We start from the raw sequence: 15668 nt of genomic DNA, 5'->3' as shown, positions 1-15668 counted from the left end.
CTGCTCCTAATTTGCATATCCAAATTAGGATTCGGATTCGGTTCACCGGGCAGAAGGATTCGGCAGAATCCGAATCCTGCGGAAAAAGGCCGAATCCCGAACTGAATCCTGGATTCGGTGTATCCCTAATCTCCACCTCCTATGAATAAATGTCACCTTAACCTAACAAAAACTGAACTCATCATCTCCACCTGAACCAGGTCCAACTCCCCCTTTACTATTTTTACTGATGACATGCGTATCAACCATGTCAACTTGGCACATTGTCTGGGGGTGATCTTTGACTCCTATCTCTCCTTTTCTGACAATATTAGCAACACTGTCAAAACCTGTCACTTTTTCAATTTCTTTCAAAACAGTGAAGATGCCAATGCATGCTCTCATGGATGCTGGGTTTTCATTTGGAAGAGTTGAACTTGATGGGCTTGATGTCTTTTTTCAACCCGATTTAAATATGTAACTAACTATGTATCTGGCATAGACTAGTATAACCTGCTACTTAATGGCCATCGTAACTCCCAATTCAAAGTAGTGTAACATTAAAGATTTAAATTTAATATTGCATTAACCCCTGTTTGCACCTTATGTATTACTTATAATTAACTTACATAAATATTAAAGTGATGTGCTGCGTAACTTTTCGTCACTATATAACTAAATCAGGATTATGATATATAATATAATTAAAATCTTAAATAGGCTGTGAAAACCTTAGACACGGTTTAGTTATTTAACTTTTGCCACAGTTCATTGAAACATATGCATCATAACATACCTATGGTTTTAAAATATAAGGATATTATGTCACATCAGAGCTTTATTACTTTTGTTGCCTTGTGATTTACTATGGTTATGGAACTCAATATAAATTTGAATATTCATATAAATGGGGAGTACATTATAGCCTATAGAACTGATAAATTCAACACTACAGATTGGTACTTTACCCAGTGGCTATAACTGTATTCTTGGCCCTGAAGCGGTGTATGGATCCATCTTCCATACAGAGGGCGATCACACCACGGCATTCACCATTTTCCATCAAAAGATCCAGGGCAAAGTATTCTACAAAATAACTGGTGTCGTATCTAAGAGACTACGATATTACACACACAAAAAAGAAAAGAAAAAACAAGAATCGGTTATATGAACAATGCACATATCCTTTTCCTTTAAATATCACCCATGGTTCATGTAAAAAATATATGTAACCCATTTTGTTCCCCAAAAATCTATTTTGGTTTTAGAAACCCTTTAACTTTATGTTTTCCTTCATAAACTTATGATTGCCTTACCCTTCCATAGAGTGTGTGCAGCAAGGAATGCCCTGTTCTGTCTGCCACACAGCAGCAACGGTGAGCCTGTCCTCCTTTTCCATATTTAAGGCTCTGTCCACCAAATGCACGCTGGTAAATTTTCCCTTGCTCGGTTCTGCTGAAAGGCATTCCATAATTTTCCAGCTGAGCCACACAAAAGAAAAGACAATGTTAATATTTCTTAATTTACAGGTGTACTGTCACCAGATAAGTTGCTATTATTTTTGATGTAAAAGCCCATGGAAGTAATGACAGTAGTAAAAGAACCTTATAGTGGCATAACCATCCTTTTTCAAGGTGCTGACACAGATAACATGGATTGCATAGTTTTTTTTATGCTCCCAACTATAATAAACATTTAACTTTAGTTTACATACAATATTTTTCTATTAAAAATAAATACACACAGATGTGTACTAAAAGCATTAACAAACACTTAAAAATTAGGCCAAAATTACTACCAATAATATTGCATAAACAATAGACAGCTGGTTAGTTCAACATGGGTACAATATGAAGATCGGATAGGTCAAAGAATACCAAAAACACACACACATGAAACATGTAAAACAGTGACTGAATTACACTGTAGGAGATGCCCAAGGAATGAAGTTAAATATGCGTGCCTTTTGACTTGGCAGAGGCAGGCTTCAAGCCACAACACAATAATAACAGACTGGAACTGCATATCCCATGCACGATAAACATTCATATAATGGAGAGATATTGTCTTATTCTTTAAGAAAAAAAAGGAAATATATTTAAAAATTTGAACTATTTTCTTAAAATGGGCTCTATGGGAGGTGGCCTTCCTGTAATTTAGAGCTTTCTGGATAACTGTTTCCTGGATAATGGATCCAGCATCTTTATAAGCTTATTGCGAAATATGCAATTTCAGGCAAGCCTTTTGACTTGATCAGAGATGCATTATAACAATCAACAAAAATGAAAGCATGCTACATTGTTCTCGATAACTTGTTTTTTGCCGATTATGTGCACTATTTTAATACTGATGTCTCACACTTTAGTAATTTTATACAAACTAAGCATCACACTGGTCTTGTGACACACATAAAGGCTGCTTATTTTGTGTTAGCAATAGACATGCACTATTTTATTAAAATATATGGTTTTCTGGTTTAATTTCTTCGTGTGTGGATTTACTCTCCATATAGGGGGTAATTTATCAAAAGGTGGAGCTTGTGTGGTTTTTCTACTTCAAATAAACGCACAACTCGAATGTTTGCTTATTTATGAAAAAACCCAAATTCTGCATACTAAGATGGCAATTAGACCAAACCTTGGACCAACTTTGTACTATGAGCTAATTTCAGTAACCCTGTAGTGACTCACTTGCTAGAAAGCCATCTTCTTTAAACAATTTATTGTATCTGCCAGTGCAACCATTTCAGAGAGAATTCACAAATTCATAACGCTTACATTAAAAAAATTTTTTTTATGTTTTTGCTATCTTGTTTATGTTTTTTTTCCCTTTGGTTAAAGGGAGATAGATAGATAGATATATATATATATATATATATATATATATATATATATATATATATATATATATATATATATATATATATATATATATATATATATATAGCACTCACACATAATAAATATTATAATTTATTACACATAATAAGCAGACGTTTAGATGTGCTTTGAATATGTAAATTACGAGAAAAGCATGTTTGTATTGTGAGTGACAAATTAAAGATGCAGATTTTTTTAAAATCTTAAACTTAAACACCTTTCTTCTAATTGCAGTAGATTGCATCATGACCACAGGAAGTATCTACTAATAAACAAAACATCAGAAAGTTTATTAAATTTTTGTCATATACTATACAAATGTATTAATAGTATATTAATAAAGCACCTTTTCTCCAGGATAATCATTCCCAGACTTGGTCAGCTTTAAGTCATAATGGATAAATTAAACCAACTAATATTGGAATTATTCCATTTATTATTAAACATTGGCCTACAGGCAAAAAGTACTCAAATAGCCATTTGGGAAATCTCTCGGATCATCGAGTCATCTTGGGGAATGTGTGCACATTATTTGTCTTGACTTCGGAATCTTCCCTTTATAGGACCACTAAGGATTTATCCAATTGTATATTCTCTACATACTAACTGAATAGTACTCATTTCAAGTACTTGCATGCAAATTTCCCCACATCTGATTAATCTAATCAGACAATGGGTTTAAATATCTATATGTAAGGGATCCCTCTTTTCACATGCAGCGCTGCTTGTTTTTAAATGGTTTTAGCTTAATAACATGGCATGGTGGTGAATAAAAATTGCCTTTTGTTTATTTTGATGTTTGATAATTTATATCATTATTATATTCTTTTTGGCGCATGTATTGTGGAGTTAAAGTCCCTTTGATGTTCTTTATATTTAAACTACTAACTAAGTTACATGTACCAGTTTTATTACTTTTCTTTGGACTCTAAATCAATTGTATCCCATTTGATAACTGGAGGCCAAAACTACACTGCATACTGTATATATTTAGATCTCAATACTTTTGCTGCTAATTGTTTAAACTTTAAAGGAGAGCTTAACTAAAGAAGTAGGGCATAAATGTTGTACATTATGCTTCTAAACTAGCCCAAGGAATCACAGCCCTTTAGCAGTAAAGATACAAGTCTCTGAAGTAGTTCCCCATCTTCTTCACTGCTGATTCACTGCACATGCTCTGTACTTCCATCAGTTTCTGAGCTTAGGGACCAACGCACAATAGAATAAATGTAATTCTCATCTGCAACTAAGGTACCCAGGAGGACTCACTCTCTTTACAAATGGTACAAGTGTTATCAGTTCATTACCTAAAATGTCACACAGCCTGCGGACAAACAAAGGTCAAAAAATTCACTCCTACACTTCTTGATGTGCCTTTACCCTATTACTTTGCGTCAGCTTGGATGCAGGCAAAAGTGTTTAATTTTGGTGCCAAAATGCAACTCTTGTATTTCTACACTGAAATTCACTGCTTGTGCCTGCGCATCTGGGTGCAGGAACATCCAGAAGCATAGAAGCAGATTCTCTGACTGCATTTGTTTACAGCCATGGATACTTCCATCCAAATCTTCACCCCCATATTCCCATACTATGTCCAAATTAGGGATGCACCGAATCCACTTTTTTAGATTCGGCCGACCCCCCGAATCCTTCGCTAAAGATTCGGCCGAATACCGAACCCTAATTTGCATATGCAAAACTACTAACTTGTTTTCTGACAAAAAGTCACGCAATTTCCCTCCCCGCCCCTAATTTGCATATGCAAATTAGGGTTCGGATTCGGTTCGGCTGGGCAGAAGGATTCGGCCGAATCCGAATGCTGCTGAAAAAGGCCGAATCCTGGCCGAATCCCGAACCGAATCTTGGATTCGGTGCATCCCTAGTCCAAATCCTCATCTAACCTACCTTCAACAGAACTACTTACTGCATCCCCTTTCCCTCCTCTAATCTTTACCAATCCTCTTACCCAGCTGAACCATCATCGAGGTACACTTGTTTTAAACAATACTTTCTATGGAATTAGATTATAATTTATTATAATATAGTTTTAATAATTTGTAATATATCCATTCATTAATTTTAGAAGTACTGTATAAAAATTCAGGGCTAAATGGATTTAAATATGTAATGGTTTCCCTAGGGGCCTCTGAGGAAGCACCCCTGGAGCATGAAAAAAAAAGTTCCTAAACATATGCTAGTTCTTGCTATCGAAGTGTTCTTCACTATCTGTGTGAAGCCAGACTGATAATAGATGTGAAAAGAATGTTAACCCGAGCAGCAATCTGTAGTGAGGAAGTAACTGGTACCAATGAACTGCTGGTGGATCTGCAGATGAGCAGGTGACAGCGCTACATTCATGTAGGGTCTTTGTGACAGATTATCCTATTCATCTTCCCAATAACTGTACCTCCTATAACTACAACCTGCCTCTCCTTCCTAGTACCTCTCCTCCCACCTGTACTAGAGTAGCTGCTCCACAGGTGCTCCGAGAATCAGCTTGCAGTTAAGACCCATACTTCACAAAATTATCACCTAAAATGTCAAAAATATTGTTGTGGACCAGCCCTCCCCCCCTACTTTACTGGTTCCAGACAGTTGCCCTTCAGTGAGTAGAATATCCGCCATGTTGTTTGTAGCCCATCTCAATGTTGCAAGCTGCCCCCTCAGATTCTGCTATTCAGCAAACAGACCTGCATCTTTCAAAAGCTAATGATTCCTTGGAATGGCTGCTCAAGATACATACAAGATACTCATTAAGTGGCACAAAAAAACCCACTAAAACACATCCTTAAACCAGTTACTTACCACTGACTCACAAGTGCAAATCCTTGCATAACTATTTCATAATTTTAAAAACCTTTTGGTTTCTACCGCCTGCTAAAAGATTGATTGCATGCAACACTATTAGCAGCTTGCTCACTTGCTGTGCAGCATGTAACTTACTGAGGTTTTCAAACAAGACAGCAGAAAATCTGGTGAATTTAATAAGGCAGCTAAAAAAATGCTATACATCCCCTTACCCGTTAGCTTAATAAAAGCGCCACATCACAACTATTCTAACAGACAAAACAAGTGTGATAAATATATTCATCCACCAGCTTACCACACAGTCATAGTCCCAATAGAAGTTGTAGAAGGTTTATACAAGAATATGCAGCTCTATATCTTTGGATTTGATTTCTCCCACTCCCAACTTCACCTTAGAACACAGAGGAAAAAAGGCAGTTTCTGTCAGCCAGGTACACGGAGAACATATTACTGATATTACTTCCTCATTTTACCCAGCACAGCAAATGCCAAATGCCTTTTGGTTTCTGACTGTTTTCAAGTACTTCAGCTGGGCCTGAATCTGTTGAATCTCATGGAAGTGAGGTTTGGAAAGCCAGGCCTTATGGCCACAGGGTTCAAATCTAGCAGAGCAGATGATGTATTTAATTTATTACCAGAAAATTAAGGAAACAAATGATAGAAAAAGGACTTTTGCTTAATACGGTTTAGTCTCCTGAAAGCCACCTACTACTTTAAAGGTGATGTGAAGTCAAAAAACTAAAAAAAACATTAAGTCCATGGCTGAATAAAAAAAAACCCAGATCTTCAATATATTTTAAATTACAAAATATGTACAGCTTTTATAAAAAAAAAATATGATCTTCTGCATGTCAGTTCCTTCTTCTAGCTACTCACACGGACTTCAGCCTGCACAAATCTTAGATTGCTGGTCTATTTTATGGTGCAGCTAAACAATCTTGTAGTTGTCCCTATACCAGGTTGAGTGATCTTTCTTTGTAATGTAGTTCAAGTAAAGGAGGTCATACATGGCCAGATTCTCTAAAACGGGCTGATCCGATTGCTGGCCCTAGGGCTTACGGAGGCCCAACATGCAAAATCTGCATCAGTGTGCTGATGTGCTTCTTGTACGACAGGATTTTCAAACATGTCTGACTAATCTGTGTCCAATTTTCAGCCAGATATCTGTTGGGCAGACCAGTCAGTGGTGGATGACAAGAATGTTTTTATCAGAAGGTGGTAGAGACAACTTTAGGTGTCTTTGGAAAACGATGTGCTGTGTACATTTTCCCATCAGAGATTTACTTTACTCCCTGTATGTTTTGCAAGCAAAGGATAATGTGCAGTGCTGTGTATAAATAAAGTTAGGAATAAATACAACCCCGCCTAAAAATAATTCATGTTAAGTACTTCTGCTATACCTGATTTTCCCTAAAAAATAATGCACAGCAACAAACTTGTACATAAAGCACACTCGTTTCAAAAGTGTTTGTATTGGTACTCACCTCGATAACAGAAGCTGGTGCTTGCTCTGTCATATAATGGATGGCATCTTGATCACCAAGCCAGTCTGAACCCTTAACTGTGTCATAGAAGTGCCACCTCCAGTCATCATCTTCCATATTACCCAGGGCAGCATTAATTCCACCCTTTATGAGGTTGGGGGGAAAAAAAAACAAAACATTATGGGGCAGTTAACCTTCACAAAACCTTTTTTGAATAGGTGCACAACAAATAAAATTTTTCAATTGGTTTATTATTTTACTAAAACTCAGTTTTAAAATTAATGTTTCATTTACACCACCCCCAAATGTAGCAGTGGCAGCTCTCTGAAACAGATGACAGACTTGGTCAGTGGTAAAAACATGGATCTAAACTGAAGCATATTCCTTTACAATGAATTCCTTTATAAGCTTCTGAGATACAAATGGTGTAATAGTGTACTTCCTTAACTCAATATTTTTGCTATTGCTTTTCTTTCATCCTTCTATTAAAAACAACTCTACAATGTTGTTTGGATTATTAAAGGGGACCTATAGGGGGTTATTTATCAAAGGTCAAATACGCTGATTGCGTTATCGGAGAAAAAAAACCCTCAAATAGCTTGTGAATTCGAGAGCAAACCACGGAAAAAAAAATCATGAAAGCTAAAACATCTTTAGATTGTACAAAACTTGAATTTTTAGAAAAAACACAACCTTTAATAAATAACACCCATAGTGTTAGCCCCATCCCCTAATATTATTTTACCTTTCCTTTAAATGAATAGTGCCAAAGGAAAAAAAAAAAGTTTCAATTGTATTTTACCTCTTAAGATACTTCCAGCTCTATGTCCAGGCTGAAATGAAAGCTGGCTTTTTATGCTTACAAAGGTCACAATTGTGAGTGACAAGCAGAACTTTGAGGTAGCAGCCCAAGTCCTACCCCTGTCTCTATGCTCCCTATAAAAATGTGGTTAGTGGACCTTCAACGCTGTGGGTAAAATCATTTATTAAACAATGGGTGCTATGGTGTGGCCCAAATGCTGCTAGCAACAAATCCCTTTCGACCACAGCTAAAGGGTCATGTCTTGATGTACTATTGTAATCAGGTGGGCCTCCAGCAGTCACAAAACTACTGACCAGCTTTTAATAGAAGCAAGTTTAGCTCTCTGACCAATGTTGGTCCCCCTGCTCATATAAAGGAACATGCTTTCTTTCCATTCTCTAATAGTATAACTGCCTTTTTTGCTTGGTAATAGTTATTCAGACAGCTGAAGTGCCACCTTCTGATATGTGCTATTTGATACTGACAAAAAAAGCACACCCTTCTATGCAAGGTTATCCCCTGCTCTTACAAAACGAAAACTGCCTGCATAATTGACTGAAGTAGTCATTCACAGACATCTTGGGGATATCTTGTGATTTATACTATTAGATAATTACATGTTCCTCCATGTGAGTGATGACCCTCCCATCTGTTACAAAACAAAAACTGCACCCATGGCTGTTCACCACGGACAGCTGGAGGGCCTCCTTCTGATGTGTGATTGGATACTGACAAAGAAGCATGTTACTTCATGTGAGTGGTAGCCCTTCAGCTGTTTCAGAACAAGAATTGCATGTACCCTTGGCTGGAGAGAATTGTTATTCTGCCACAGCTCAAGGGTATCCTAGCTACAATTTTCTTAATCACAGGTTACTACTGCTTTAAAGGGGTTGTTCACTTTCCAAACTTTTTTTCACTTCAATTGTTTTCAGATTGTTCACCAGAAATAAAGTATTTTTTTCAATTACTTTCCATCTTTTATTTTTTTACTGTTTTTCCAAAATCTAAGTTTAAATTTAATGTCCCAGTCTCTGGTGTTTCAATCTGGCAGCTCAGTAATTCTGGTGCAGACTCTATTACAGTTTTGCAACATTCAGTTTTTACATGTTCCAGCAGCAGCTATGGCGTATTAGCAACTATTGTATCAATTCTAACAGCTGGATTTAATGAAACCCAGGGATTCTGCAGGGCCAAAGATTACAAATGTATCAACTAACGAACAACCTCTATAATGGAAACTGATATACAAAGTACCGTAGAAGATGTGCAAATAAAAGTGTTGGAAATTAGATCAGAAAGCCGATAATGGAACACAATAGACCTTTAGCTTTAGGAAAAACAGCATTTCTAATTGACATGAGTCGAAAGACTATAAGCAGAGAAAATAATGGAGGGGCTGCTATTACAGAGTACTTCTTTGTTAGTCATTGACATCACCAGGTTATGAAAATAAGAAAGAGACAGTGGCTCTACTAACTATGTATGTAACCAACTAGATACAGAGAAGAGGAATTAAGGAAAATGTGTGGTGCTGAAGATGATTTTTTTTTTTTTTTTTTTTTGAGAAACCGGGTCCGAAAGGTATACTAAAAACAGGTGTACCTGTACCTTCAATTTTATTAATACAGGTATGGGACCTGTTATCCAAAATGCCCAGACTTGAGGTTTTCTGGATAACTGATTTTTCCATAATTTGGATCTTCATACCTTAGAAAATCTAGAAAACTACTACTAGAAAATCATGTTAACATTAAATAAACCCAATAGGCTGGTTTTACTTCCAATAAGCATTAATTATATCTTAGTTTGGATCAAGTACAAGCTACTGTTTTATTATTACAGTGAAAAAGGAAAACACTTTTAAAAATTTGATTATACTGGAGTCTATGGGAGATGAACATTCTGTAATTTGGAGCTTCTGGATAACGGATCCCATACCTGTACCTATAATATTCCGTGAAGTGAAAAATATTCACTACAAGTTCTGCAGATTTTTTTTTTATAATTGCTACAGGCCCTTTAAAGTTTGAATCACCATACCATAAGTCTGTTAAATTTCATTTAACCAATGTACTGTTTGGCCACTTCCAGTACTTTTATTGCCAGGCAGCTTTTGAACATTTTGTGTTCTTTTAATGCAATTTGTGTGTGCTTCCCTTTAGGTTTTTACAATTTAAAATGTCAAATGAATTAAAAAGAACAGTAACATTAAAAAAAAATGTAAGTAAAAAATCCATTATAACCCACTCCAATAACACTTCTATCCTAGACAAAGTTAATTATCTTTAAGGTTTTATACATAAATATGGACATTGGCTACTGTGTTTTAATAAGGGTGATGTGGTGACATGCACTCAACAAGCTCATACACACTCCAATCTCCCATTAGCGGACTTTCTTGTTAAATGAAGTTCATTTCTCGAGCTTCACAGAGGATTTTCAGCCTGCCTTGTTCTCCCTTGTTTGCATTCCTGCCAAATTTACATTAGGGGAAAGTATGTGTGGGTAGTTTTATTTTCCTCTGCATAATTTATTTCTATAACAGCTGCAAGCAGTAAAAGCAGCATCCAGGCCAGCCATAAATGTTTCAAGGACCAGAGAAACCCTAACATGCTCAAGCTAACGCCTTCCCTGCACACCCTCTTTAAAACAGGACACAACCGGAAGAGGGATTCTCTCTCACTATTTATGTATAAAACATTAGATAATTAACTTTGTCCAAGTGTTATTGGAGGGGGTAGAATGGAGTTTTTACTAAATGTAGTGTTACTGTTACTTTAAACCCTTGATTTATTAATGAATTGTATACACATAGCAAATTCACCTTGGGCATTGTTAACTTGGAACCACAAGGAGGGTTATCTTTCATTGTGATTATAGTTCAACTACACACTCAGGGGTTACCAATTCTTGTGAAATGAATATAAAATACTCACCAATTCCATTTCCTTTCTCCTAATCCCTGTTATAGCAATATGTTTTTTTCAGTCTACTCAATATATCACTTACCTGTGCAGCAACAGTGTGAGATCTGGTAGGAAACAGCTTAGTGATGCAAGCTGTATTAAATCCAGCTTCAGACAATCCAAACGCAGCCCGTAATCCAGCACCACCAGCACCAACAACAACTGCATCAAACTCATGATCAACTACAGGATACTGTGTTGAGATCTGATAATATAAAAGAAACATAGAAAATGATGATCAAATAACACATTTATATATTTTTCACATATACAAATAATTTTCATGACTAATAGAAATGTAAAAGAACAGTAGTAGCCAGGAGAAGCTTGCCAATAGTAAAAAGGTTAATTAATGTTGCATAACAGATACAAAATAGGATAAAATATAACTTTATAAACAATTTTATAATATAAAATAGTTGATATAACGAACAGAGATTGGGGAACACCTCCCATCAATAAAGGTTTCAAATGATGGTGTGCAAGGCAAGTGGATTAATCATATGACAAAAAAGAAGAAAGAAAAATAAATGACCCATGTGATTGCACCCACCCATCCATCACATCTGACAACTCACGGTGATTAGTTAATAAAACATAACTTATAATAAATTATTATTATTAAAACCTCATGTCCAGTGAGCATCAATTATATTAAAATGAAGGTAAAAAGCAGGGGGACGAACGGAGGCAGTGGGTTGATCTTTTACATATACAGTTGAGATGCGATCACATTTTGAGTTAACAGAAATGCTATATTGCAAACTGCGGTAATAACTGATGAGCTGGGTACGAGCTGGGTACAGTTACCCATTTAGTTACACTGTGAGTAACTTGTACACAGTTTTTATGGCTAACATTTCAACTAATTCAAAACAAGCTGCCTGTTTCACGTGTGGTAAAAGATGCAGAAAAGTGTGCCGACTCCTGAATAGGTCTTTCTACTAAATATAAAATTGAATCTAGAAGATTTTAAATTTCTTAAATTTTTTTGGCAGAACTTCCATTTTACAGCATATTATCACAAAAGCCAAATACAATTAGGAAATTCAATAAAATTATCAATAATTCAACAGCATGGTTAGTGGTAAGAATAACAGATCCAATACACACTGGCAAACAAATAGTTTTTAGGAAAAAAAGAAAACACAAAAAAGTAAGAAACAAAAAGTATGTCGGTGTTGCACACATATGTATCTATGTGTGTACACTTCTAAAAGTTGTGCGAGTGTGTGAATATATGCAAAAGTGCTCAAAAAATAAAAAACAGAGGGAAAAAGGTACATTTTGTATATTTTGTGCGAGTATAAGAATGCGATTGAGTTTAAATGTGTGTATATATGTAAATAAACACTTTAATTTAATTTATTTATATTATAATCTACAGTCTGGTCATTTCCCTATGGGACCAGACTGTAAATTATATCCCTATAAACGGCGCGTTCTGGCGTCAGAACGCGCCGTTTATAAGCTTAAAGTGACAGCACCTGCAGCTGCTGCTCTCTCCCTGCAGCGTTCTCTCCACTCGTAACCCCCTCCCACCTGTCTTCAACACATAACTCTCTTACTTTACAGGCGCGCTGCTTCTGTCCCTCTCAACTATCGTCGCTCTTACTACTTTCAGGTCTCTCTCTCTCTCCCTGCCCCTCCGTCTCCGGTTTCCTGTTTCGCTCCGCCCACCCATGATGCCTCTCCTACGGAACGCATTTTAGTACATGCTGCGCACAAATACCTCTGCTGCATGCGTTGCCCTATGCCTTCTCTATAGCTCAATCTCCTCCTCACAGTCTCTCGCTCCCCCTCCCACCATGGCAAAATCTCTCTCCCTCTCATGTTCAGCTGCCCCTCCCATCCTCCGTGTCCAGTCTCACTCGTGTTGCTTTCCTCATGCTCCGTTAAAGGCAGAGCTGATGATCTCACCCAAGGCAGGTAAAACTAAAAAAAAACTAAACAAAATCAAATGGAATACAAATAAAAGGCACAAACAAAAAGGAAGTACAGGCAAACACAAAAAAACAACATTAAATAAGGTGAACACACACAGGGAAAACAAATAGGGTTAATAGAAACAAAACATAGTGTAGCATTTATAGACCATACATGAAAGCCAGGATGTAAGACATGCAAAAACTGTAGATTATAATGCATAATGTACCCCCTACTGAAATTTATAAAGATATCAGAAGTCACCTCGGAGTTATGTGACCTGTATAAAAGCACTCGGCCTGCGGCCTCGTGCTTTTATATGGTCACATAACTCCTCGGTGACTTATAATATCTTTATAAACTACAGTAGGGGATACATTATCCACTATATATTTATGGTTTCATGTGTGTGCAGGTGGGTTTACGTCAGTGATGGTGAATCCCAGGATTGCAGAGTCTTTGCAGCAGGAAGTAAGAGGTGGGCGCATGGTGCTGTAAGGCACATCCCAAACAGCAGACACATGGTTTCAACGGGTCTGGTTGAAGGGTCTGCCTTATGACGATTGCCATCACAGGATCAATGAGTTAATACTGAAACTGTGCTATTTTTAAACATTCTGATCACCTGTGGCAAGAAACTCTGCTATTTTTAAACATTCTGATCACCTGTGGCAAGATAAGTTTAACGTTTACAAAAACACTAACTAAAATAAATATTATTAAAATAAACAAAATATATCTGTAGACAACAAAGTTAGATTTGCTGTGCCTTACAGCAGGGCTGTCCAACTGGTGGCCCGCGGGCCGTGGCCCTCCACATCAAAGTCTTTCTGCTGTGTCTGATTACCATATGTAAGATTTAAAAGGTATCACTACAGAGATTAACTGGCCCCTGCATTGTCTAAACCTCAAATTCAAACTAATCCCCTGTATTGTTCACACCTGTGATCCCCCTGTATTGTTCACACTTGTGACACCTCTATTGTTCACTCCCCTAAAGGCCTGTACTGTTCTCCTGAGACCCAGACTGAAACTGCCCACATTGTTCACCTATTCACACTTTATTCAAAATGCTAATGGGGCACCAGCACTGTGTCACTGTATGTACTACTGGTCCTGATTCCTGTCTCCTGCTCTGTTCTGCCTTCCCTATGCTCCCTGTGTGTGTCATACTTTGGTATTTGTTCTGGAGGTTTGTTAGCATTTGAAAATTACTGTTAGTGGCCCCTGAGGTGTTTAATCATATGCTGGGGTACTGTATTATACACAGGGGAGGAGGAGGCATATGGATTTATGGGTATGTCTTATATGACAACTTTTTTCACATATGAGTGACATCCTTGCCAGGGCAGGCACAAGGTAGTTCGGCACCCTAGGCAAGAGCTTCAATCAGTGCCCCCCTGTCCTGCATTTCCATTTCCCTCCTTACCATGATGGTTTTTAAATAAAGAAAGCAAGAAAATGTACAACACTTTTTCATTTATATTACTGCCCCCTGTATCTGTGCCAGCAAGCTCAGCAGCCATCCATTATACTGCCCCCCATACCTGTACCTGCAAGATCAGCAGCCATCCATCATACAGCCCTCCTGCAGCCATCATATTGCCCCCAATCTTTACCTGTGCCAGCAGCAGCCAAAAATAAATCTGACCACATCGTATTGCCCCCAAGTATTTATGTACCTGTGCCAGCGCCAAGCAGCAACAGCAAACATATGGCCCCCAAATCTGTACCTGGCTGTGCCAGCAGGAAGCTTCACACTTTACAGTAATGGAAAGAATGTCTTTAGTTCAGTGCAACTGTGCAAGGCTGAGAGCAGCAAGTGTGAGACACACCAAGCAGCCCCCCAGCTCTCTGCCTCTCTCGGTCATCCAACACATCAGTAACGTCATTGACGCGTATATCGCGATGCACCGCACAGAAGGAGCTATTACTTGCCGGCAAGAGGGAGAAGGGGAAGGATTCCACCCAACTGGGTGACCATGATTACTGAAACAAATTATTAAATAAACGCTTGAAAAAAGTGCTACCCTCAATGATGGCGCCTAGACAGCTGCCTACTCTGCCTACCCCTAGTTCCAGCCCTGATCCCTGCAGTGAGCACCAACCATTTGGTTTTTTGGTGTGCTATTAATGTGGAAATGGTCTTGCGGTAACATGGGTGTGGTTTAAAGTGGGTGTGGTCTAAAAACAGGGAGCTAACACTGGCTTCCGTTATCGGCCCTCCACCATGCAGATTGGAAAAATTTCGGCCCTCTGTACCATAGAAATTGGACAGCACTGCCTTACAGTATTAAATAATCCATAAGAAGTGAAGTAAAGACTATACTTCAGGGTGCTTTCACCATCAAGACAATGATTAGCATGACACCATCCATGTTTAATTTTTAATTTAAAAAGCCTTTATTTACTTTTCATGGCTTTAAATCTCCGACAGGCAACATTTTAGGCCTAAATGCCAGCCTTTTTTCAAGCTTAGCCATGCTAATCATTGTTTTGTTATAGGTCTGTTGGAGTGGACACAGAGCATCGTGTGCCTTGTTCTTTTAATCTGAAAAGACTGGTGAGTGTTGACTACATTCAACTGCTTTCACCATCAAGAAAAAAAAAAAAAAACAACATCAGACATCATATTGTTTGTTAGGTTGTTTAGGAGTCTAAATGTTTAGTAAACTTTCATAAAGATTGCTTAAGAAAAGAGGAGAATATACCGAATCAGAAACTTTTGCTGAAGTGTCCTTCCGTCCATATACTGTGAAATGAAAGTTACGCCTTGCTGTTGTAACAGTTGGTGTGCAGTTCTGAAAAAGAAATACAGCTCATT

The 15668-nt window shown here is 37.5% G+C and overlaps 1 protein-coding gene across 1 annotated transcript in view; it reads right to left on the bottom strand.

Moving 5' to 3' along the window:
• The window catches only part of sdha.L (succinate dehydrogenase complex subunit A, flavoprotein (Fp) L homeolog), a 39363-nt gene that overhangs the window by 18888 nt on the left and 4807 nt on the right, over nt 1-15668 (bottom strand). The window contains exons 2-6 of the mRNA NM_001090004.1: nt 15556-15645; nt 10962-11123; nt 7151-7294; nt 1296-1460; nt 948-1096 (exon numbers count right to left, since the gene is read on the bottom strand). Of these exons, the coding sequence (NP_001083473.1) occupies nt 948-1096; nt 1296-1460; nt 7151-7294; nt 10962-11123; nt 15556-15645 (710 nt within the window). The remainder of the gene's footprint in view (nt 1-947; nt 1097-1295; nt 1461-7150; nt 7295-10961; nt 11124-15555; nt 15646-15668) is intronic.

This window comes from Xenopus laevis, chromosome 6L, assembly GCF_017654675.1.
Source record: "Xenopus laevis strain J_2021 chromosome 6L, Xenopus_laevis_v10.1, whole genome shotgun sequence".
Taxonomy (NCBI): Eukaryota; Metazoa; Chordata; class Amphibia; order Anura; family Pipidae; genus Xenopus; species Xenopus laevis.
This window is presented reverse-complemented; position numbering and strand designations above follow the sequence as displayed.